The sequence below is a fragment of the Belonocnema kinseyi genome, chromosome 1, assembly GCF_010883055.1.
Source record: "Belonocnema kinseyi isolate 2016_QV_RU_SX_M_011 chromosome 1, B_treatae_v1, whole genome shotgun sequence".
Classification (NCBI taxonomy): Eukaryota; Metazoa; Arthropoda; class Insecta; order Hymenoptera; family Cynipidae; genus Belonocnema; species Belonocnema kinseyi.
In genome coordinates this window covers 166,012,112-166,039,123 of record NC_046657.1, presented here as the reverse complement: position 1 = coordinate 166,039,123, position 27,012 = coordinate 166,012,112, and the positions used below count along the sequence as shown (strand labels likewise).

Genomic DNA, 27,012 nt, shown 5'->3' with positions numbered 1-27,012 from the left:
TTCTCGCCCTGCTCCCCTGAGAAACTGGTTGAACCAGCTGTTCTAGGAAGGCTGAGAACGAGGTGACTGAAAGCGAGAGTTTGGTGTATTTGTGAAATCTTTTTTCATACGTTTAAAGTCACTCGAATATTTAAAATGTTTTGAAATCTTCAAAACCAAAAATAAAGGCTTTGAAATCTACAAAATGTTTTTATCCTATCCTTCTACAAACTAACTTAAAATTAACATTCAATTACAACTAAAATTAGCTGAATATTTAAACAATTTTATTTACTACGCGGAAACACATAACCCTTTTCTTAAACTACCCATCGTATTCTCTACTATAAGATTAGTTCTTTAATTTGTAATAATTTTTTACAGTGTAGAGTAACATTGAGCGCATGAAAGTAACTTCTATTTGTGTTTGATTGCAGATAACTATTTATATTGGATGGATTTGTAGTCTCGTTTCGTTCACGTTTTGCACATTGGGAATGAAGTCTTTTCAGGGCAAGGATTATGTTTACAAAGCTGTTTGGGAATCAGTTTATGGATCGCTCTCACGACCACTCTGGGCCGCAAGTGTAGCTTGGATTGTTTTAGTTTGCGTTCACGGTTATGGTGGTAGGTATACGAATATTTAATAAGAGTCATTGGCGCCAATCATTTTTCTAATATTTTGGTAAAAACTGCTTCAGTCCTCCCTGCTCCCCTGGATCTCTTTTTCTAACCGCCTAACAATTTTGTTTCTAATTTCTAACAATATGTCGGCACTAAGGCCGCATGGTGTTTGCACGATATGCAGAATGATCGACACGTCATGATGAGGGACATAATGGGACATAAATATGTGCCCTTATTTGATGCAGACTCTCAATTATTCACTCTACTAAGTTTCAGGAAAAATATTGGAAAAAAATTAATTAATATTACCATATTAAGCAATATATTATAGGAAACATTTCATACATCGATTAAAATCTTTTGATAGGTATTGTGCTCATATTTTAGGCAGGTTCTGTATGTTCTATTTAATATTTCAATCATTTTTTAATAGGCACAAACCTTAAGTTTCGATCCATTTTGTTGCTACCAGTTAAATAACAGAATTTTGATCCAATCGTTAATGTAATTTCATCTATCGTCTAATTTTGTCCAAATCTCGAGATAACAGTTCAAAGTTTAGTAAAAAAATGTTGTTTTTTCGAATAATAATTCTATACAGGCCTTGATCGGCCTCTTATTTAAAAACAATTTTTCAAACTTATATGATGACTTTCATATTATTCTATAAAAATTAATCTCCATAATTAAATTTAAAAAATTGAAATATTACCTTCATAATAAAAGCGTTTCCTAACTCCAATTCTTCTTTTGTCAAAAAAAGTCTTTCTAAAGTTTATTATATATATTTTCAAATTCTATACCAATTATTGATGAGAATTATCAATATTTGACCTTAGGAATCATTACAATCATTACGAAATTTAATTTAGATTAAAATCCAAATTAAAAATCCTATTTATCGTCCAATAATCAAATTGATGCAAACTCCTGTTAAAAAAAAAACAAGAATCTAACGACCAAGTTTGGACCACAGCAAAAAAAAAGAGCTTCGATTGTAATTTGAACATTTTTTTAAAATAAGAAAGGGTAAAGAAAAATGAGAAGGCAAACGACTTTCTTTTGTCTTTTTTATTTTTATTATTATCAAAGAACAAAAAAAGTCCATTGAAAATATTAAAATTTGATTCAATTCTCAGGTATCAAGCAAAAAGCACCTGTTCTTGGGTGCCGTCAATTTGTAGCTATTTACATTTTTCTTGCCTTGAGAAGCGTACTGCATGAACAACAAAACTTTAGTAATGTAATTTTATTTTATTTTTCATTTTTATTTTGAATAGGCTCTTTTTTTAATTTGATTGTTATAAAAATAAAAAAGACAAATGAAAGAAAAAAAAGGAAGGGAATGTGGTTGGTTGCCTCCTCATTTTTCTGTCTTGTTTTTAAAATTTTTTTCAGATTACAATCGGAGCTTTTTTTGTTTGTTTGCTGTGGTCCAAATTTGGTCGTTGGATTATTGTTTTTGTGTTTTTCTTTTCAACGAGAGTTTGCAACAATCATTACGATGTAGTGACAATCTGATTCAGAATCGACAATGTGTTTTTTATTTTATATTAAAGTATTCAGTTTCGCTCTTACACATAACCTGCGATATGAGGGCACATGGTAGCCCCACACTGTTTTGCACGCCGTGCACACCCAGTGTGCTCACCTTGGGTGAACTTTTATCACCCTCAGCTTCTGCGCACACAGTGCTTACGTTGTTGGCGACACATCGTTCTCACACGTCGTGCGGCTAACGTGCACCCTCACGCATTGTTATCTGGGTCAATTCATCAACTTGACAGGTGGAAAACAGATTTTTACTTTTCTTTTTCTAATTAAATATTGGATTTTTTTGATAACCGTTCAAAGTCCAGAGAAAGTGCTCTTGAGCGTCATTAGAAAATCTAAGGTTAGAGAAATCAGGAACATTCTATTTTTTACTTCTAAAAATTAAAATACACTTAAGGTTATCTGACCATTGCTAGGACAACGTGAGTTGAGTATCTTTTACATCCCAACGTATCACTATTTATTTTTGTTCTAACAAGTTATACATTTAGTAAAAAATAATTTTAAAGCTCCTCAATATCTGTAAATTGCCTGCTGTGAAATTTGCCATTTTTTTGTATTTCAAAGGTTTCGGCATAACTTTTGCAACATTGTACAATTGAAATTCCGTACACTCACAAAAAAAGTAATGTTTCGGCACAAGTTTAATACGTTTAAGAATAAAGTTCAAAACTTTTATAGCGATTTTATTTGATACGTTATGAATATTTCCATGCCCCGCATTTGGACAAACTTTTGACGAAGTTGCTTAAACCGGAACGAGCTCTCGCTGACTGTATCAGTTTCGGATAATTAAATGTCAGTTGCGTAATTGCGTTTCCATTGCCATGATGGTGGCTTTCGCCATGTTTTTAATTAAGGACACATTGAATCTCAAACTAATAATAGATCTTTTTTCGTCGTTTTTATAAGTCATTTTAAAGATACTCAATTTTCGAGATTGATTGTACGTAGTGTACATCCTTAAATGTCCGAGTATTGTGTTAGTGAAATATTAAAAATATTGTTGACAAGCCCCATGCTTTCCGTTCAATTGATTATTTATACTAAAAAAGTTATTCGAAGTAGTTGATTGAAACCTCCAATCCTAATCTCAAATTTGGCAACTGCTTAGGTAAGTAATTGAAGGCCATTTTTTCTTATTTTATTATTTTTATTTTCTACAAGGGCTGATGATAAATGTTCAAATACACTTAACTTGACCACTATAGTGACGCTACCAACGAGCAACTCAAAAACAACATCCTTTTCTCTTTGGCATTATCCCCCCCCCCCCCCCCCCCCCCCCCCCCCCCCCCTCATTCCGGCGAAAACCGCTTTCGCAATACTATAGAGTGGTGTCGTTATGTCGTTTCTTCACTGTAGAAGTGCCCGCTGGTTTCCTGTTTTTTCTTTACCTGCATGCCCCGACCAAGATACGCATCGTGCTCATTAGCTTGGCATCGTCGCGTAACGGGCTCGTCTTCCTTTGACATCTTGGTGGAGAATAATTGGTCCTTCTGTCTCCTTGCTGCATGTGTCACTTCGCTGTCCGGAAGAACCAGGATGCACGCTTCGTCCTCAGTTGCGCAAAGATATCACGCATCGGGCTCGCCGGCCTTCGGCATCCTGATTTTCTTCCTTTTATGCGTGACTTTCTAGAGGGGTTAGCAGCCAAGTTGCGCTGATTTTCTTCGTACTTCTTCTGTCAAAGTACCTCCTGGACATAATCTGCCACTTTCGCCCAGCGGTCCTCGCTTTCGAGCAGTACGCCTATGATGTTTTCAGGCGTTAGGCCGCCAATTTCTATTTTAAGTTTTCTGCGATGTTCTCATCATCTCTCACTCTGGAAAAAGGTGTGGTACACGTTGTCGTTCTCCGCGTCGCCATATTAGCATTCCGGGATTGACATTTTGTTCACTGTGTGAAGGTATTCTTGGAAATAGCCGTGCCCCGCCAAGAATTGTGTCAAGTAATAGTTGACTTGTCCATGCTTGCGGTCGACCCAAACATCCAGCTTGAGGATCAGTCTTGCCGTCCATCTTCCTCTAGTGTCTCTCTCCCACTGGTGTTACCACTCTTCGTTCGTGAGTGTTCTGGCCTCGGCTTTCGTGGCTTTTTTGTCCACATCCGGAGATCTTTCGAAAATCCGCTTCTTCTCGAATGACAACAGTGTTATTGATATTACTCCGACGATGACCAGTGTAGCCGGTTCGGAGACGGTGCGATAGGACGAGATTATTCGTTGCGTTCCTGTCTTCTGTACTGTCGCCATCCAGTGTCGGTACTTCTTCAACTTCAACTCATCAGCTCAGATCTCGCTTCCATACAACATGATGGAATGCGTGACTAACTTTAGCAATCTGCTCTTGCTTGGTCTTGGCCCGTTTTCGTTAGCTATAAGCCTGTTCAGGGCCGCTATTACCGCTGATGCCTTTTCTGCCGCTTGTCTTATCTGCTTTCAGTATGTAAGCTTCGTATCCATTTTCAGGCCGAGGGGTTGCACTACCGGTTTCGTCTGGATCTCCATTGAGCCCACCTGCATTGGTACCAAATTTGGTATCTGCTTTTTGGTGATTGGTGGTTAAGCTTAAACTGGATTTGCTCGATGTCCCGTGCAACAATCACTGCTAAGATGTTATCCACGTAGACGGACAAACATCTCCCGCCTGGCATCTCCATTCGTAAGATTCCGTCTTATGAAACGTTTCAGAGATTCGATGCTAGGATCGATTCCTGGGTAGCTCCAGCCGTCACTTTGCTTGTCTTACGTGGTGTCTTACAGCAGGACTCTGTCGCTCTGATAGCTCTTGAGAATTCGCAGCAGGTGTTTCGGTACTGAAAAATATTCCAGTGCTTCTATCATATCGCCCCATCTGGCTGAATTTAATGTATTCTGAGCATCCAACGTGGCCAGAAGGACGATACTTCTAGTTGCGTGGTTTCCTTGCTGAGCCTGTTTCACTTTGTTCACTATCTCTCGAATTGCGTGTACTGTTGAGCGTCCTCTTCTAAATCCATTCTGCCTTTTCGACAGATTTCCAGCTGCCTGTATAACTGTCGTTAGGCGGGGTTTCAGCATTTTCTCGAGGAGCTTGCCTGCTGTGTTTAGCATGCACAGAGGTCTGTACGCTCCAGGTATTTTTGGGTCTCCCTTGTTTTTACTGTTTAGCAGTAATCGCTGTATCTTCAATTTTTTGAAAAAGATTTCCGATTTTAGTGGTTCGCCTTCAGCGGGTATAATTAATACTGCTTCCAGGCGTACTCTCTGACTTGGTCTGGTTTTGCTGATTTTTTCCTTCTTTTGCTTCTGTTTTTTGTTGTAAGCCTGCCCTTCGTCTTGCAGCTGATAGTCCTTTCTCTCACGCTTCTTTTTCCTTGTGAACTCGGTATACACAAGTGGTGAGGCTACATCGTGCTCAAAATGCTCGATTGTGCCTTTTTAGTCTGACTTTTTGGTGTTGACATTTCTCTACTCCTTTGGCGTCGGCTCCTTTGTGCATTTTGACGCCTCTTCGTTCTCCTTTTGCTTTTGGTTCTTTGGGGTAATAATAGGTGCCATGTAGTTTAGTCAGCGTATCATGCTTTGAGGGGCAGGCCGAAATAGCTGGGAACGGCACTCCCTGATCAAGGCCCGAAGGGGCTGGCTTCTGATCCTATGCTACGGCTGACACGTCGGCAGTGCAAGCACACATCAGCCCCTCGCCACGCAAGCGGGTTAGGCAAAGGTGGTTTGGAGCACTCCCAGTGGACCGCAGCGGGGAACAACCGTGGGTTTTTTCTCGTTTTCTCCTTCACCCGGTCTGTTTGGTCCGCGAGACGTAGTTTATTTTCGCCTTACCCTCTGTTTCCAGCGAGAATTCCCTTATCCGCCACCCAAAGGTTACAGACGTTTACAGGGCATGTGACACACTGAGATCCCTATATTACCGACCTCACTTTTTCAGTACACTGAATTTTATTTTTGAACTTGAAAATTTTTGTTGTCAATAAAATATCGGACTGAAACTTTAGAAAATGTATCAGATGACCATAAAGTACGTCTATTTACTTAATTTTAGTAGGAATTTCGATAGAATTTAGTTTTGAAAACATTAACTGAAACCATTTTTTTAAATAATCTCGAAATTTTTCGAACCTAGGAACATTTCTTATATTTAAAATAGCTGCAAGATGTAAAAAACGTACACAAACTTAATCCACTGTCGGCTCTTGCATTTCTCGAAGTTTGAGGCCGATATCTTACACATAAAATAGTTCTTAGGTTGGAAAAATTTAAACGTACAAAGAAAATTTGTCAAAAATTGGTTCCAGTTTTAATTTTTTTTTAATCATTTTGAGCGAAATTTCTACTCAAGCGAAGTACACAAACGTAGTTTATGGTCTTTTGATACAGTTTTCATAGTTTCAGTCCAAAATTTTATTGACAAAAAGAGTTTTTAAGTCCAAACAAAATATTCAGTAAACTGAAAGAGTGCGGTCGATAATATAGGAATTTAAGTGTGCCACATGCCCTGAATATTAACAAATAATTTTTATTTTTTATTTATTTTAAATTAGTAAGAATGCATTCACATTTAATATTATAGAATATAGATTAATATAAAATATTGTAAATATTAATAAGATTAATATTATCTGTTTACTTTTAAAAATAAATTAAGTAAATTAACTTTCTGTTGAAAATTTATATTTTCGAGTTAAAAATATAACTGTTTTGAAGAAAACTCTTCTGTTTGACATAAAAATTCAAAAATTTGGTTCAAAAATTTTTTTCCTTCTTGACTGAAAAACTTTTTTTGCATAAAATTTGAACTAATTTCTTGAAAATTTGCCTTTTTAGTCTGAAATTTTATTTTTTCAATAATAAATTTTATATTCCCTGAGCAAAAATGCAACTGTGGTTGAAAATTAATCTGCCAAGCTGAGGCTTCAACAGTTTGATTGAAAATTCGTTTTTTTTTTAATTAATTAAAATTTTTTGTTCAAATATCATGTATTATATTTTTTGATCAAAATTCTTCTTTTTTGGTTAACCTAATACTTAAATTTTCTAACAAATTGTTGAATTAAAAACAAAATACTAAGTTTATACCAAAGAAAGTTAAATTCTAAAAATAATATAATAGTTCATATTTTAATCAAAAAATTTTGTAATCAGATTTAAAACAATTTAATGAATTAAAAAAATTTCCACTCAAGCACTTCGACTTGTAACCAAAAAAGATGAAATTTCTACTAAAAGAGATAATTTGTTAACCACATAAGATTTTTCATTAAAAAGAAGAAAAATAATTCAACGGAATTGTTGAATTTTCTACTATAATAATACAATTTTCAAACCCAAAATTATTGAATTCTCAAACCAAAAACAGTTATATTTTTAACACTAAAATATGAATTTTCAACAAAAAGTTAATTTACAACGAAAGAGAAAATTTTAGAACGTAATTGGAACGTCCTAAAAACGTTTTTTGGACGTACGTACAAGTCAAAAGACGTTATTTGAATGTTTTAAAAACTGTCCTAACTAAGGCCAAAAAAGGTTCTAAAAACGTTTTATGTTTGTTTTATTTTCAAGTAAAATGATGAATTTCTGTTTACAAAGTAGTACATATTTTAACCGAGTAGTGGAATTGTTAACAAAAAAATAGTTGAGTACTTATCAAGAAATATACTAGTTGATATTTCAACTAAAAAAGATTTTAATTAATAATTGCAAGCAGTTTAATTAATTTAAAAAAAAAAACAAATTTTCAATAGAACTGTTGAAACCTTAACCTAAATAGATTAACTTTCAACGAAACAGTTTCATTTTTGCTCAAAAAAAATGAAATTTATAATTAAAAAGAAAAATTTTTGAACCAATAAGACGAATTTTCAATAAAATAGTTAAAGTATTTACAAAAAAAGATTTTTCTGTCAATAAAATTTTCCACCAAAAATAAAATTTGGCAATCAAGAATTAATCTATGATATGAAATTTTAATGTATACTTACGAATTTCATTGAATAATTAAATAGAAGTTTTACTATTAAATTACTTACCTAAGTAGTTAACAAAATATGAAGTTAGAATTGGAGTTTTCAAAAAACTTCTTTGAACAACTTTTTAATAATAAATAACCGAATGAATTACAAGTGTGCAGCTTATAAACAATATTTTTCATAATAATTAATCCAATTTAATAATATATTGTTATTTTTTTAATCAAAGTGTTTAAATTTTTGTATAAATTTTATTTAAAAATGAACAAAAAAAATTCCTTATTATTTATCACCATCCATTCATCAAAATTTATTTATTTATTTATATTTTTAAAAGGTTTAATTTAATTGATAATGAGGACCAATTGATAAAATAATCCAAGGATCTAAAATATTATAACTTTTTTTTTCATTTTCCTTGGAATTTTCAAGAGCTTTAAAAAATTTCAAATAATTTAAAGGATTTTTAATAATTTAGTTTATTTTAAAAGATTATAATGAAATTTTTAATTGGTTTTAGTAATTTAATAGGATTTAAGATTTAAATTTATTTCAGTAGCTTAAAGGCTTTCAAAGAGTGAAATATTTTAGGCTATTTAAAAAGATTCCAAGGCATTTCAAAGGGATTTAAGCAATTTGAAAGGACTTCCAAGTACTTTAATAATTTTCAGGGATTTTAATATTTCAATTCTTATTTATTTTTCCTAAATCTTTTTTAATTCTTTTTAATTCTTTTGAATCACCTAATTCAATAAATTGTCCCATATTTTTAAATTGTTTTCCATTCATTTGATTGCTTTTTATATTTAATTTGATTTTTTTGAATTTCATATAATTCTTTTCATTTATTTTAAATTTCCCGAACTATTAAAAATTTTTTGGAATTCTTCTGGATTTTTTAAAATTTAATTGAATCCTTCTTAATTAACTTAATTCTAGTTAATTCTTTAAATTTTTTTCAAATTTTTAAACGTTTTTATCCAATTGATCCTGAAGTCTATTGGTCTCACCTTCAATTCTTAGCCATTTGATCCAATCATTTGAATTCCCTTGAATTTTTCTAAGCTTATTGCAAGCTTACTGAATTCAATAAAGTTTGTTCGTATATCCCAATTGTTTTAAATTAAATTTTTTTGTTTTAATTCACCTTGAAATTATTATGAATTTCATCGAATTCTTCTCTTTTATCGTAAATTCATCTAAATATATTCCAGGTTTACGGAAATCAGTGGTTTTTTAAACATTTGTTCTAATATAAATTTGCTACTCCTCCTAATATGAATTTTTTGACGATTATTAGGTCCAATAAACACGTTTCTGTCGCTTCCAATCTTCATTCCGTTTGGTAAACTTTCCTATTGCATGTACTTGGTCCACGTAGTACTTCAGGGAATGCTAACATTTGCATCAAGGACACCGCATTACTTCACAGACTTCAATACGGTAAGTATAAACTTACCAGGCCTTACAGACCGGTCCTTATATTCCTTATTGTACCTTCCCGTGTGAAAAAAACCCCATTTGGCCTATTACAATTCGGGCACTAATCGGGGGCTAATCGGGTTATTAATTTTGACAGAGTACCCAGTCGGGGACTAATCGGGGACTAGTTGGGCTTTTTGTTGTCATAGTTTCAGTCGGGGCCTGGTCGGTAGTTGGTCAAGGGCTAGTCGGGCCTTTTTGTTCACTAATTTCCGTGCGGGTAATCTTCAGGCTCTGGTCGGGAGCTAGTGGAGCTCTGGTCGGCTTATTCTTATGTTTGAGTTTTCGGCGAGGTTTCATCAAATGAGGTAATATCTAAAAAAGCGTAATGATTTTTTAATTCTAAAACATTAAGAATATATTTAACAATAATTTTACACCGTTTTTTGGAGAAAAGATTTATTAATGTTAAATTCATCTCAAATATACTTAATAAATAATTATTAAGTTAATAATTTTTGTACGAAAATCAACTTTTTATGAAAACAACGACCAAAATCTTCAAAAAGACGTAATATTATTTTTTGTAGCATTTTTTAGAAAATTGCGAATTTCTAGGAACAGTAATAAATACCTTGGTATGGAATTTTAAGAAAATCCATATTAGAAGAAATACATATAGATGTAGGTGAAAAGTCTGCCGAAAGTCATAAGACTCTAAATTTGTACAGATGCTTATTTTTAAATTGATCTGAAAGGTTTCCCATATGTAAATAAAGTCTAATCCTTCATGTAGTTGAAATTGGAAAGAGAAAAAGTTTTTGATTAATCACTGAAGAGCAGTATCCTAGCAGTAAACTATTAAGCACGATACAGTTCAGAATTCACTACCACCTTTATTTGAGTCTTGCGTTTCTGGACTGGTAGCTTTGAAGAAAATCCGCAAGGGCGCGGCGTGCGCCTCTCGCGTAAGAAAAATGACGCGTCGAGTATTTAAGACAACAAACCACACGTAACGAAGCATAATTACCTGGAGCAGAGACTACCGTGATCAACATGCATTTTTAAGCGTAGGATATGTTGCCCATTAAATCTTGGGTAAATTTGAGCACTTTTAAGTATTTCAAAAAAGTGTATGGAGATTTTCGTAAATAATAAGTATTTTGACAAACTTTTAGGGGATACTCCACAAATTTTGGGGAGTTTGGTTAATATTCCACGCGGATGTATTATCATATGACCCCTACTGGTACCCGATCAGGCCCTGACTAGGATAAGTTGGGTCACCTGACTAGCCCCCGACTAATCTACCGTGACCGTACTAGTCAGGGGCTAGTCAGATAACGCGACTAGCCCCCGATTTTAAGGGAGGTCGAATGGTCAGGAACTTGGCTAGTTCTCCATTTGAATTTCTACACTGGTTATATTAAGTTAAGGTCCCTAAACTACCCTATTTTCAAGATTTGGTCCTTATGTGTACCCTATTTGAGTCGGGCACTTTGAAAAATATAACAGAAGTCTTTGGATTCTCCACGTCGCACAGTGGGAGAAAGTAATTTTTTCGTGATATGCAATGATTAGCTAATTTTGACCCATAGCTTTTGTACAAAGTAACTCAGATAATAATGTGCGCTTACATAAAGTTAAAAATAGCTAATTATTTACAATTATTTTAACAATTTTTATAAACAAATGCACATTTTGATAATTTTTTGATGAAAAAGCTGGATTTTTTTGCGAAATCAACTTCAAATGTTCTTTCGAAGACTCTTTGCTATAATATTTTTCATAGTGCCCAAAAAATGTTAATTATAGAAACAATTTTTATAACAAAATGCACATTGTGACCTTTTTTTATTAATAGGCTTCATTTTTTTGTGGAATTGATTCGAAACAACTTAAAAAAGAATGTGTGCTATCATATGTTTGATAGTGACAGAAAATAATAATTATTTAAACGATATTTATAAACAAATACACATTTTGACCATTTTTTATTAATAGGTTCAATTATTTGCCAAGCCAATGCGAAGCATCTTAAAAAAGAATCCTTGCTGTTATATTTTTTATAATGACCTGATATACGACAGCAAGAATTTTTTCCCGAAAATGGACAAAAATCTAGTGACCGCCCAATTCTTCTATAATCTTAAATTTTTTTAATATTTGGAAGAACTTGTGGTAGAAATGCACACGGTCCAAACTTGTTTTTATTTACACAGAAATTTTTGGTTTAAGCTTCAACGTATTGTCTATAAAAAAAGATATGTAATCACACAAAAACACCTTGAACGCCGACTTGTCTCTACATGGTAAGTTCACTACCCGGGGGCATCCGAACGTTCACCACGTCCTTCAAGACGTCATTTACGAGAACTTTTAGAACCTTTAAACTGTGCTGGCAGCCGAAATAACTACACATTGTGTGTCGAGGATCCGGATACGTAGGATCGAGGACCAGGTAGTTTGATATGTATTCTACGAGAACTTTTAAAAATTTTATTTTTTGAATACCAAAAACAACTTCAAATGGGGCGTCGACGTCCAAGGTACACCGGGTGAAGCACCAGGTAATTTAGAACGTATTCTATCAGAACTTTTTAAAAATTTAAATAGTTTCAACAGCGAAAATAACTAAAAAATGTGTTTCGGTGATCCGTGTACGCCGGATCGAGCACCAGGCGATATAATACGTATTCAGCGAGAAAATTTTAAAATCTTTATTTTTGTGAATAACAAAAACAATTCGAAATGATGAGTCGAAGACCGGGGTGCACCGTGTCGCGAACCAAGTAGTTTAGCACTTTTTGTACGAGAACTTTGTGAAAATTTAAATTGTTCCAACAGCCAAAATTGCTAAAAATTGTGATTCGAAGATCCGGGTGCACCGAATCGAGCGCCAGGTAACTTAGCACGTATTCTACAAGAACTTTCTCAAAATTTAAATTTTTCCAACAGACAGAATAACCTTCAGTAGTACTCTGACGACCCTTGTGAGTATATTTTTTGACCAGGCTAAAAAACTACCAGATGGTGTCAATATCAAAAATAAATATAAAATACCAGCGTGGTTTGGACTCGGTGCACTCTGATCGCCGAAACACGTTTTTTAGTTATTTTCGCTGATGGAACAATGTAAATTTGGAAAAAGTTCTTGTAGAATACGTGCTAAACTACCTGGTGCGTGATCCGGTGCACCAGGGTCGTCGACTCACCATTTGCAGTTGTCTTCATTATTCACAAAACTTAAATTTTTAAAGAGTTCTTGTGGAATATGTGCACCGGGATCGTCAACTCACCATTAGCAGTTGTTTTCGTTATTCACTCAGTTTGATTTTTTCTTAAGTTCTCACATAATATGTATTATACTACCTGGTGCTCCATCCGGTGTATTCGGATCGTAGACACACAATTTTTATTTAGTTTGGCTGTTGGAACAATTTAAATTTTGAAAATGTTCTCGTAGAATACGTGCTAAGATACCTGGTGCATGAACTGGTGCACTGGGGTCGTCGCCTCATCATTTGATATTGTTTTCATTATTCACAAAATTACAATTTTTAAAAAGGTCTCGTAGGATACGTATTATACCACCTGGTGCTTAATCCGGTGTAGTCGCATCGTCGACATACAATTTTGAGTTATTTTCGCTGTTATAACAATTTAAATTTCGAAAGTTCTCCTAGAATACGTGCTAAACTACCTGGTGCGCGACCCGGTGCACCAGGATATTCGACTCACAATTTTTAGTTATTCTAGCTGTTGGAACAATGTAAATTTTGAAAAAGTACGTGCTAAACTACCTGGTGCATGATCTGGTGCACTGGGGCCGTCACCTCACCATTTAATATTGTTTTCTCTATTCAAAAAATTTTAATTTTTAAATTTTTCTCGTAGGATTCGTATTATACCACCTGGTGCTCGATCAGGTGTACTCGGGTCATCGACAAAATCTTGAGTTACTTTCGCTGTTGAAAAGATTTAAATTTTAAAAAAGTTCTCCTAGACTACGTGCTAAACTACCTGGTGCGCTACCCGGGTACCAGGATATTCGACTCACAATTTGTAGTTATTCTGGCTGTTGGAAAAATGTAAATTTGGAAAAAGTTCTCGTAGAATACGTTCTAAACTACCTGGTGCATGATCTAGTGCACTGGAGTCGTCGTCTCACCATTTGATATTGTTTTCGTTATTCACAAAATTTAAATTTTTAAAAAGATCTGGTAGGATACGTATTATACCACCTGGTGTTCGATTCGGTGTACTCGGGTCGTCGACACCAAATTTTAAGTTATTTTTGCTGATTTATCAATTTAAATTTTGAAAAAGTTCTCCTAGACTACGTGCTAAACTACCTGGTGCGCGATCCGGTGCACCAGGATATTCGACTTACAATTTTCAGTTATTTTGGCTACTGGAACATTTTAAATATTGAAACAGTTATCGTAAATTACGTGCTAAAATACCTGGTGCGTGATCTGGTACATCGGGGTAGATGACGTCTTGAACGACGTGGTGAGCGATCCGATGCACCCGGGTAGTGAACTAACCATGTAGAGACATGTCGGCTATTGGCAAACCTAAGGATTTTAATTTTTCGCAAAAGCTAATTTCCTCTAACACTTGGATGTGGTTTTTGAGTATTTATTCATTTGTGTTTAGCGTCTCCTAAGCGTGGGAGGCGGGCAAGAGCAACCCAGTGGGCACAAAATTTGGCGACGTCATTACGATATCGTTGCGACATCTTTACGACAACTTTACGACATCCTACGTCCATGTCTTTTGGGTGTCTTTGCGATATCGTAAAATCATCGTCAGATCATACGACTTATTTACGGTAGCGTAATATATCAGGTCACTATAAAAAATATGACAGCAAGGATTCTTTTTCAAGATATTTCGCATTGATTCCGAAAAAATTAAACCCAGTTAGAAAAAATGGTCAAAATGTGTATTTGTTTATAAAAATCGTTTAAATAATTATCATTTTCCATCAATATTAAAAATATGATAACATAGATTTTGTTGCAAGATGTTTCGAAGTAATTCCGCAAAAAAGCTAGCCTATTAATGAAAAAAATGGTCAAAAAAGTCAAGCCTTTTCATCAAAAAATGGTCGAAATGTGCATTTGCTTATAAAAATTTTTTAAATAATTGGCAATCATTAGTTATTCTTAACTTATTGTAAGCGCAGATCATTACCTAAAATACTTTATACAAAACTGTGGGTCAAAATTAGCTATTCATTGCAAATGATGAAAAAATTACTTTTTTTAATTAATTTGTTTCTAACATTATTAAAAAATTCTTTTGTTACTTTAACCCACTAATAAATTATTTGTGGTTAGTTTTTACATTGATTTGTGACCTTTTTTAATGAATTTCAAAGTCTAAGAAGAAATAGTATAATGGCAAATTTTAGCAACAAAAAGTTGTAAATTTGTTGTTAAATTACACATTTTCATTAAGCCAAAATGAAAATTGCACAGTTAAGTGTTATACCTGGAAGCCTTAGGTCAATTCTAAAAAAGAAAAATCAAAATCCGTTAAGAATTTCACTGTTAGTCGATTTTTTTCAAAAAAATGTGCTTTTTCTCTCACTTTGTGTCGGCCCGACATTTGGTCCCAATTTATAACAACAGTCATTCAAGAAAAGAAGGTATTTTAAAAATTATTATTATATAACTACCCTGTCTAAACTACCTAAAACTAGTCTATTTTACGGCACACTTTGACTACTTCGCTATCGAAGCACTTGAACTTAGGTTACAAAAACTCCGCTAAATGGTTTGACGCTCCCGGTGCTCCTCAATAACAGAAATATTGTTCAAATCGCCCAACTTTCATAGAGTAATATTATTTTTATATGTTCCAATATTATATGATAAAAAATATAAAATTTTTAAAATAAATTATTTGTTGAAAGAATTTTTTCTAAGATTTTCCACAATTTTGCGTTTCTTAAGTTATATTGGGAGAAATTTTGATAAACACATAATGATTGAAATTTTTTTGTTGAGATAATTATTGTTGAAATTACCACAAATTAAATAAACAAATGCATTGGTCAGGAATTTTTGAACAGATATTTTTTTTCTGTCAATTTTTTGTTAATAAGAAACTTTATGATAATTTTAGCAAAATTCATAATTTGTTGATTAATTTGTTGATTTTTTTAAAACATATTTAATAAACAAATGCATTATTCGGGCATTTATTGACAGTAAAATTCTTTGTTTTTCAATGCCAGTCCTTTCGATTGGGAACTTCATTACAATTTAAGCAATATTTATGATTAATTGGTAAATTAAATGATTTTCTAAAACGAATCTAATGAGAAAATGCATTATTCAGGCATTTTTTGGCATAAAAATTCGATGTCAACTCTTTTATATTAGGAGCTTTATGATAATTTCAGCAAAATTAGTAATTATTTGTTAAATTTTATAATTTAAAAAAAGGTAATAAATAAAGGCATTATTGGGACATTTGTCGACGGAAAAATCCTTTTTTTTCGATTTCAGACTTTTTCAGTTGGATCGTCATAATAAATTCAGCAACACTGATGATAAGTTGATAAATTTTTTGATTTTTTAAAACAAATTTAACAAACAAACACATTATTCAGGCATCATTGTTAGAAATTTATGATAGAACTTTCTTTCCAAAGCTTTCCATATCCTTCAGATCATTTCCGATCTTTGCATCCGAAATTCTATGCGAAATTGTACCCTCATTTTCTTGCAGAATGTTTTAAAATTTATTAGAAAGTGTCCCAGCGGTATCTTTCCGTTTCTTCCGATCTTTTCAGAAACTGTCCCGCGCGTATTTTTGTCAGTTTCTATCAGATTTTATCGGAAAACTAAAGTAAAATTATTTTGAATGGTTAAGATGTTTACGTTGTCTAATGTTGTTTGGGGAAGTGGGCCAACTATGTCCATTGAAATTTTTTCAAATGCGGTTCCAGGCGTGTCCGTTATTATCATGGGATTTTTAGTTTTTACGCGAACACATTTTTTAATTGGACACTGTAAGCCCTGTTGAATATATTTCTGAATATCAATTTTCACATTCTCCCAATAATAATTCTGACGAATTCGATGATAAGTTTTTGTAACTCCTTTATTCCCTCCTAAAGCTGAAGAATGTGCCTCTTCAAGTAATTGAGTTCGCTGTTCCTTCGTTGGATATTGAACTATTCCTATTTTCGTAGAAGATTTGGAAAAAGTAGAAATTAAAATTTCACGTATTTCATTCCAACCTATATGATTGATTTGTGAAGTTTTTGCGATACTAATAGATCGTAAATTCAGTCTTTCTGATATTGAATGCAAAGAAAGTATTGTAAGTTTAATATTGTTTAAAGTCTCTGACAAATTCTCTTTAAAATCAGTTTCAATTCTGAAGGGCTAAATGATACTGCTGTCCTTTCCTTATTTCTTTAGCAAATCCTTTTTCAAGTTGGCCGAACTTAGGTAAAATACCACGTTTTGACAAGGCTCTTGATCCATTATCCCGTGAAGCACCGTCAGTTGCAACAAAATAAGCGTAATTATCTTTGCGCATCGTTAATTGATCACGACATTCAACGACATTTTGTTGTAAATATGTTTGTCCGTTTGATTTGGTATTTGAAAGAGGGGGTTCTGGGGAGTGTTTATTATTTTCTAAATTATCTTCATTTGTCTCGTGAAAATTTTCGGGATTTTTCGTGTTTTTTCCTTTTGGAATAAAGTTCTCTGGTTCCGCAAGTTCTTAGATATTTCCTTTGTCAACAAAGTTTTCCTCATCTGAAAATTTTGGAAAATTTTCGTGTTTTAGAAACTCATCTTCTGAAGTTGAACAATTATCTTCATCCTCATTTACTTTTTCTTCTTGTCGTGCAGCAGGCTTTGCCTTGGACTTTTTATAATTTTTCTGTCTTATAATTTGCCATTCTGAGTAATTAGAGTATTCCGTATCTAAGTCAGATTCATTTTCAGATTCAAAGCCTGTTTGCGTTTTCTGTTTTAAACTTAGAGACTCACCAGTGGTTGCCTCTTTTCTTGGTCTGCCTCTCTTTTTCAAGGCTTGCTGGCTGCTTAGATTTGTGAGCACAGCTTTCTTGGGTCTACCTCGTGCTTTTTTGACAGCAGGCGATGCAGGGATGTATTCTTCCTCAACATCCTTATGTGACTTACCTTTATTTTCAATTTTTTCATTAATTTGTGCTTGCTCTTTGTATTTTTGCTTTTGTCCTCTTGTAACCACAGTGTTCAAAGTTTGACAGAGAGGTTCGTTTTTCATTATAATTTTTGGGAATAAGAGTAAAATTGAAAGGTAGAGAATTTTTTGTATTGGACTATCAAAATTTACATTGTGAATTTCATTTAGTGATTCTTTACTTATTAAATTATGAAGAAATTCCGGAATATTTTCCTTAGAAGATTCGCTATTTAATTCGATATTTTCTTCGGAATCTGAATTTGTATGGTTCTCGAAGTTCGTGGATTTCATATAATTGATAGGATTATATTTTTCAATTGTTGAGTTATTCACCGAAATTATATTAGTTTCTACGGTTTCATCGTTTCCCAGAACGGGGTTTCTCGAAAGCGCATCCGCATCCGCATTAACATTTGATTTACCTGCTTTATAGACTACGTCATAATCATATTCGGCGAGCTTCAATCGCCATCTTGATACTCGAGAACAAGGATCTTTAGAATTTTTTAACCAAACAAGGGGCTTATGATCTGTAACGAGGGTAAATTTTCGTCCGTACAAATAAGGGCGAAAATATATTACAGAGTAGACTATCCCTAAAGCCTTTCTTTCATATGTGTCATATTTGCGTTCAGTATCAGTTAGTGATCTTAAGGCATACGCAATTGGTTGGTCTTTACCGATTTTACCTTGCGAAAGTATTCCGCCTATCGCGTAACCTGATGCATCTGTAGTTACAATGAAAGGTTTTGAAAAATCGGATCGGATTAATAGTGGTACCTGGCATAATTTATCCTTCAAAATATTAAACGCTTGTTGTCGTAGAAATTCGCACTTGTCGGGTTGTAAATGAAGATTCGCATTTCGAAATCGACTTATGAGTTCATTAAATTTTGATTCATCTTCTTCTAAAGTATTTGCATAAATCACTATGTCATCAAGATAAACAAAAAGTTCCGTTCCCTGAAGTCCCGTTAGAACTAAATCCATTAGTCGTTGAAAGGTTGCTGGTGCATTTTTTAAACCAAAAAGCATTCTGTTAAACTCATAATGTCCATAAGGAGTTGAGAATGCGGTTTTGTATGCATCTTTAGGATCCATTTTTATGTGATAGAAACCAGTTGCTAAATCAAAAACAGAAAAATAACGAGCGGATCCTAACTGGTCTAAAATATCATGAATATTTGGTAGAGGATATGAATCACCAATTGTTTTTTCATTCAATTTCCTAAAATCAAGCACCACACGTCATTTCTTTTTTCCTTGTGAGTCTTGCTTTTTTGGAACAATCCAGATTGGTGTATTATAAGGTGATTGTGAAGGTTTTATTACATTATTCTTTAATAATTCATCCACTTGGCGAATGATTTCTTCCTTGTGGACTGGAGGGAATCGGTATTGTCGTGAAAAAATAGGACAATCATCTGTTGTTGGTAATGAGTGTTAAAGTATGTTTGTAGGTTCTAAGTATTCTCCCGGAATATGGAAACAATCTGCATTTTTATTTAGTAATTTTTCAACGTGCTCATATTCTTCAATATTTTAATGATCTAATCGTAGTAGTTTTTTGATAATTTCTACTCTTTCTTCACCCGTGATCTTGTGAAATTTGCAAGAATGGTTAGAATTTTCAGCGGATTTCAAAAAACTATTTAATATTAAATTAGGTAGGTGTTCATCATTGTTATCGTTGGGAAAATTAGATTCATTTGCTGAATTCTTGAATTCGCGTTGTTCACAATCTTGTAATTGAACACTGGGAATTAATATTTAAACGGATTGTTCATTTATATTTGCATATTTGACATAGGCCTTACCTCCACAATTTTTTACGATGGCTTGGCCCACAAAAATTCCTTCTCCAATTGATAATTGAGGTATATAACCTTCTGCCTTTTCCGTATTTTCTATTTTAACATACTAATCAAAAATTGTTCGTGCCGGGATTGTGATAATGCCAGTTTCTTCAAAAGGATAAGTTGCATCATTAATTTCAATACATTTATATGTATAATTTATATTTACTTTATTATTAATGAAGAATTTAGAGCCCAAGACACCATCTTCATCTACTGGTACATCATCAGGAATTATATTTAATATAGTTAGAAATCCAAGTATCACGACCTTAATTCGACCTAGAGTATAAACAGATAAATAATTAATTCCTGTTAATCTCAATACCTCATTTTTATTTATTTTTAGTCCAGGGTCGATCGCGCTTCTTTTAATTAGATTTCGACCAGCGCCAGTGTCGATCATCATACGTGCCGGGTTTTTTTAGACCATCGGCAGATATCATGATCGAAGGAATTATATTATTCCTACTGAGATATATTTTGATATCGTTTTCCTTAATTTTAATTTCGGTAGGTGCTTTAGTTAATGAGTCGGCGCTTTCCTCCCAGCACCCATTGGGGGAATAGCGTTGGAGTTTTCCTGGTTCTGCGTATAATTTTGAGAGTTTTGTGGTCCGCTTCGGTTTTGTAAATACCTATTTTTTTTATAACAATCTCTAGCGATGTGACCAGGGTTATTACAAAAGTTGCAAATAATTTTAGATTCTTGGATCGGATATTGATGGGTCTGCCGATTATTCGCATTTTCAAAATTGTTCCCCTTTCGATTTTGTCCAGGTTCAAAATTCTGATTCTGTTTAGGTCTAAAATTTGGATTTTCCCCGAATCTAAAATTTGGATTTTGCCTGTTTGCGAAATTTTGATTCTGTTGATATCCGAGGTTTTGATTTTATCGGGTTCCGAATTTTTGATTTAATTGAGGCCTAAAATTTGAATTTTTTCCTGGTTTAAAGTTTTTATTCTGTCATTGTGCAAAATGTGGATTTTGTGCGGAATTCCATTTATTGTAATTATTAACGTTTCCTCGAGGATTATTTCGTAAAAATTAGTTTTGAATTGAGCGATTTTCGGAAAATATCTGTTTTCGAAAGTTCTTAAGATAATAACATTTTTCGGTCATATGTCCTAGTTTTCCACAAATTAAACATGATATTATAATGTTCTGAGCAACATTAATTTTTTTTTAATAACTCGCGAATCTGATTCTTCTTCTAAAGATTTATTTGTCTTATTTTTTCGCAATTCTGAACATGCATTCAACTTCTTTCTATTTCGAGAGCCTCGTTGATAAGAGTTTTGAAAGTCTCACCTACATTATATTTTAATCTTATTTCGATTTCTGACCGTAATCCTCTTTTAAAACATTTATTAATACCATCTTCTAAATTTTCTTTAAATGTATCATCTGTAGCACCATCATTGCCTAATTTATGCGCGTCCTCGATCCTATCCGCTAATTCTTGTATTCGCGCAGCGTATGATATCACGTTTACCTTATCCCACATAAATATATTACCTAGTTCTGCTTGCAGCTGGTATACACTTTTTGCGGGGGCATAAACTTTTTTCAGTTTTTCAATTAATTCATCTAAAGTTCGAAAAGTGTTTCCAAATATGCATTTTCGCGCTTCTCCAGTTAATTTACTTCTAACCAATCTAACAAGATTCTCATGAGCCTGTGTAGAAATTATGGCTTTTGCCTCTGTACATCCCTCTATGAAATGGACTAAAGGGATGTTACTTCCGTCAAAAATAGGGATTATTTCAAGCGCGTCGCGAAGGGAAACTTGCTGATTGGTTGGTAATGTCATATTTATTGGTTTCGTCGAGTCTTCGTCACTTGCTACGTCGTCACTATCATGCTCGCTTATGATCGATTCGCGATTAAACTTCTGAATTGAGGCCTCTTTTTGTATTTCCCTATTATTTTGTTTGGAAAGCGTTGAACTTAACAATGATTTAATATTGGCCTGGTAATCTATGACATCATCAAAAGTTAAAGTTTTATTTTGGTCTAAAGAACCTCTAATTAAACTCAAATCTGTGTTAACTAAGGTAATATTTTGAGAGCAATCAAAAGCACTATTTTCGGATGTATCACTACCGAATTCCACGCCTAATTTATTTAATTCTTCATTTATTTTAATTGTATTTTTCTTATCAAGCCCTTTCTTATAAAAATCTACCTCCTGAGCTAATTGAGGATTTTGTTTCGTCAAATTTCTAGTTACATTTTGTCGACAACTCCCTAAATCTATAGGTTTTTTATTCGGCATTTGTTATAAATTCCCATGCTGGTACTTTCGGTTTTTATAGGGCCTAATGCACGTCTCTGCATGCTTGGAGGTCGCTGTATACGCATACGTCACGAATATATATAGATATACTATACGTCTTACAATGTGTTCAGTATATCTATATCTGCGTTCTCCAGTCTCCAAGCTTACAACTTGTCGATACAATATTTGTTCTATATTTATTAAGACTTTATTATTATAATCATGCAAATAGATAAATATATAAATAAATATATTAAAATATATATACGTCACGGGACGTGATACTATACAAATATTGTTGAGTAAAACTTGATATGTAATTATTATCTAATTGTAAATAAACTTTTAAAATTAAAATATATTGATGGGTTAGAAAGTAAAAATATTATTTATTTAATATTTTTTGAAATATAATAATTTTATTAATTAATTAATTTTTTCAAAATTATAACTTTATCATAATTTTGATAGTAAGTTAGTGAAAAATTTTTTGATGAAAAGAATTATTTTTTAAACCTAGTTTAATCAATTATTTAGTTTGTTGAAATTATTATTATTAATTTTTTAATAATAATAATTTGCAAGAACAAAATGAGATATATTATTATTAATAATACTTATTATTAATAATTAATAATTTGTAATAACATCTGATAATGGGACACTTCTGATAAGATGTGATAGAATTATATTGGGACAAATTTTTTGAATGAAATTGAAAAATTCTTATGCAGATTTTGAAAAGATTTTGATAATATCTGAACAGAATATTTTTCCAACTGTCTCAGAATTTATCAGAAATTTCTTTTCAGAATCTTTCCCATTTTTGAGCAGGGATCTGTGGACGGAAAAATCCTTTTTTTTATGTTAGTCTATTTAATTGGGAACTTCATGACAATTTCAACAAAATTCATAATTAGTTTATACATTCTATTATCTTTTAAACAAATTTCATAAATATATAAAATAAACAATTATAATTTCAAGAAGAAATCTCTATCATTATATTGTTCTTGTTTATTATATAATATTGGAGCATCTCTAGCTGATGGAACTTATAGAACTCTCTATGGAACTTAGAGAATTTCAACCCAGAAAAAATGACCATTTTGTTCATCACATTTATTTATTTATAAGAATATTGGAAGCCTATTCAAAATATAAAAAAGGTTACTATAATTATAATTTTAAATTTATAAGTTATTCACTTAAAAAATATTATTTGATAGAAAATTTATAATAATTAAATTTCATTCTACATTTTTAATGTTGATATCGTGTTGTAAATTAAAAAAGTATGTTAGATTATCTGTCTACCAAAAAGAACTCAAATAAATATTCTCACATTATAATATGCAGTAAGTTTTAATGAATGGTCACATTAATATTTTATAAATAGAAATAATTTTAAATATTTAAAAATAGTTATTCAAAAATAGATTATTTAATTTTCAATATTAGTTTCAATAATTTTACATTTGAAACCTCTAAATAGAATTTTTATTTATCGCAGAGTTTTTAGAGTATTAAAATCGGACTTAAAATTTTTTAGAGGTTCAATAAAGAAATTAATTAATTAATTATTAGGTTAATCACTATTTGTTTCGGGTCTATACCTATTAAATAGATTTAATAGATTTCAATAATTTTAAGGAATTTTTAAGTTCTTAGGGCATTTTTAAAACTTCTGAGGCCTTTTCAGGGGCCTTTAAATTGAATTATTTCAGCGAATTTTAATAGACTCCGAAGGAATTTTTAAATTAATTTAAATAATTTTAAGTGATTTTAAAGCTTTTGAAATATTTTAGGATAAAGAATTTTCTAGAATTTCTGAAAATATGGAACTATTTTACAGGTCGTATGAGGTTTTAAACTATTCAAAAAGATTTCACGTTATTTTATAATATTCCCGATGATTTTACTGATTTCAAGGGATTTTCAAACCCTCAGTTTATTTTTACACATTTTTCCTGATGCCAGAAAATATCATTACAGAATATCACGGAATTTTATAATATTTTAGTGCATTTTAATGAATTAATTAATTAAAAGTGAGGTATTCTGTAGAGTTTTGAAGATTTGAAGAGATTTAGAATTCACCCTGAATTCTGTAGAATTCTCTTGAAATTTATGAATTCACTGAAACGTTTTTAAGTACGTAAATTTCTGTAGATTTACTTTATTATATTTAATTCAATGGATTTATTTTTTATTTAAAAAAATTTTAATTTAATTAATCCTGGGGATCAATTGATAAAATCATTAAAGGATTGGGAATATTTTAACGTATTCTTTCTTAATTTTTTTGAAATTTGCAAGTGCTTCAAAAAGTTTTAAGGGCTTTAAAAAGATATCAAAGGATTCAAAATATTTTAAGAAATTTTAAGATTCCCAGAAATATTTATTGATTTTAGTAGTTTAAAGGATTTTAGAGACTGAAATATTTTAGTGTATTTTAATAGATTTCAAGGCATTTTCAAGAGATTTAAACAATTTGAAGGGATTTTCAAGGGTTTTAATAATTGTATGGGTTTTTAATATTTTTTGGAATGTCAAAGAATTTTTCATAAAAAATGAGCGATTTCGTAAGGTTTCGAAAATTTAAAGAGATTTTCAAATATTTTAAAAATGTTATTTCTAATTCGCTCTGCATTCTTATTAATTGATCGTGAATCCTTTTAATTGTTTTAAACTTGAAATTCACTTAATTCTATTAAATTCAATTAATTTTTCCATGTTTTTGAACTGTTTTCAATTCACTTGATTGTTTTTTAAAATTCAAGTTGATTTTTTATGATTTTTATCTCATTCGTCTCATTTCTTTTAAATTTCTCCAAATTCACCCAAAATTTATTGTCATAAATCAATTTTTTTATTCTTAAAATTGTGCCAATTTATTTGAATTTTTTTGAATTTATCTTGAATTGTTCTGTAATAATTAGTCATTTCTAGTGATAGAAATTAGTAACATTTTCCTTGAATTCACAATGAATTCTTTTAAATTCTTTTGAAATCGCTTGACTTTTTTTAATTGACTTAAATCCTTCTTAATTCATCACTCAATTCTACTTAATTCAGTGATTAAAATTTTTTTTAAGTTTTCATTTAATTGATTCTGAAGTCTATTAAAGGCACCTTGAATTCTTAGGCATTTTATAAAATTCTTTGAACTTTCAGTTTATTTCAATTTTTTTCAATTCACCTTGAATTGTTATGAATTTCATTGAATCCTTCTCTTCGATCTTAAATACCTCTAAATTCAATTCAGTTTTACGGAAATCAATAGCATTTTAAAAATCTTTTTAACATTCAGTCTAATTTAATTTAATTCTTTTGAAAGGAAATTGAATTGCTTTGAAAACTTCTGATTATATTCTGAATTTAATACCCTTTGAGTGTGAAAAAGTACCCTATGAGGGCAACAAAATATACCCTTTAGTCCCTATATTTATTCCCATAAGGAATGTGAGGCCTGATTTATTTTAAATGATAATTTTTAAAATAGCGTTGCATTTAATTTTCATTCATTAATTCATTTTTTATAGTTCAAGCTCTTCTTGACTAGTTTTGTCCTTTCCGCTGTGATAGCCTTCTTCTGCAGTTTACTATTTGAGTCGCCCATTTTAACGTTAGAAAAAATGATTTTTCGAAGACAAAAAGTAGACAAGAGGAAATCAACGGAACTACTTGAAGATATAGAAGAAGAAAAATAAGTTTGAATAGTTGAACTAGTTGTTAGTGTTAAAAGTTTAGTTATTCTTTTCTTTTTTATCGAATCCTTTGAAATAGAAATGAATTTGAAATGAAACTGAACTTCTAAATTAATTTTTTATATTTCAAATCGATTGTTTTTTCAGAGAAATTACGTTTATTTTTTACAAACTTTACTTGGATTATTCCAAAAACAATTATTTATTTCGAAAAACATTATTGTGATCGCTGAGATGCTCGGGGTCCCAAACGAAGAAGGCGTTGGAGGGATTTCTCGCCTTTCAACCTATGTACAATCCGTCAATAAAGACTGATTTATAGCATATAATTATGATAAAATAAAATTTATAATAGAGTCTTACACACTATGTACTTTTAATTGTTATTCTATGTATGAATGTAATACAAATAAATGTTTTTTGATTTTAATGTGATGTTCTATATTTAATAAGAAACCTTCCTAATAATTCAAATTTTTAAACAAAAGCGAACCATCAAGGTCAGAATTGAACTGACACCACGACCTAAATTACGTGACAGATTATAGGCCCTCTTCAAGACCCCCCTCCCTTGTACGAGGGTGGTTCAAATATGATCGAGACAAATGCTCTGACACGTTCATTTACTATCGGAAAAATTTACAGTTTTTCTAGGTATTTCCCCTCACAAGTTAATCATTTTGCCCACCTTTCAGGACGTTTTTTGATGCCATTATCGAAGAATTCCTTGGGCAACTCGGACAGCCATGTGCGCACGACGTTCTCTACCTCGTCGTCGGTGTTGAATCTTTGACCTCCGAGGGCTTCTTTCAGTGGTCCAAACATGTGATAGTCGCAGGGTGATAAATCTGGACTGCAGGGGGTGGGGGTGTTCCAGTACCTCCCACCCCAATTCCGATATTGTATCGAGCGTGAGACGCGTGGTATGAGGGCGCGCGTTATCCTGGAGAAGAATCGCACTTCGTGCTGGAATGCTCCTCCGTTTCGAGCGATAAAAGGTGTTCGTGGATGATAGACCCTACACTACCAATATTGATGTCGAGTTCAGCCGGAATGTCTCCACATTCACCCTACGGTCCTCCAAAATCATTTGTTCTACGCGGCGAATGTTGTCTGGTTTCATGCTGGTTCGCGGTCGACGATCATGCAGCTCATTCTCGACGGTTTCGCGGCCCATTTGAACAGAGCAGCCCTACTCAGGCACTCACTACCGAACTGATTTCGCAAACGCAGAAAAATTTCGGTGTCTTTAACGCCTTCCCGCACTAAAAAAAGAATGAAAAAAAGAATGACAATACGTTGCGCAACGGCGGTCGGCACTTGACGTTCAATCATGGTCGTAGCACGCGCGTGAAACATGCGCTACCGACGAAAACTATGCCACACTGTTCGTAAGGGACCCAGCTAGAA

At 32.5% G+C, this 27,012-nt stretch overlaps 1 protein-coding gene across 2 annotated transcripts in view; it reads left to right on the top strand.

The window, feature by feature from the left end:
* Nucleotides 1–25,695, top strand: part of LOC117173900 (O-acyltransferase like protein-like) — a 92,474-nt gene extending 66,779 nt beyond the window's left edge. For both annotated transcript variants that reach the window (XM_033362555.1, XM_033362549.1), the window contains exons 8-10: nt 417–606; nt 9,428–9,570; nt 25,438–25,695. In XM_033362555.1, the coding sequence (XP_033218446.1) occupies nt 417–606; nt 9,428–9,570; nt 25,438–25,605 (501 nt within the window). In that variant the 3' untranslated portion in view covers nt 25,606–25,695. The remainder of the gene's footprint in view (nt 1–416; nt 607–9,427; nt 9,571–25,437) is intronic.
* Nucleotides 25,696–27,012: the final 1,317 nt, after the last annotated feature.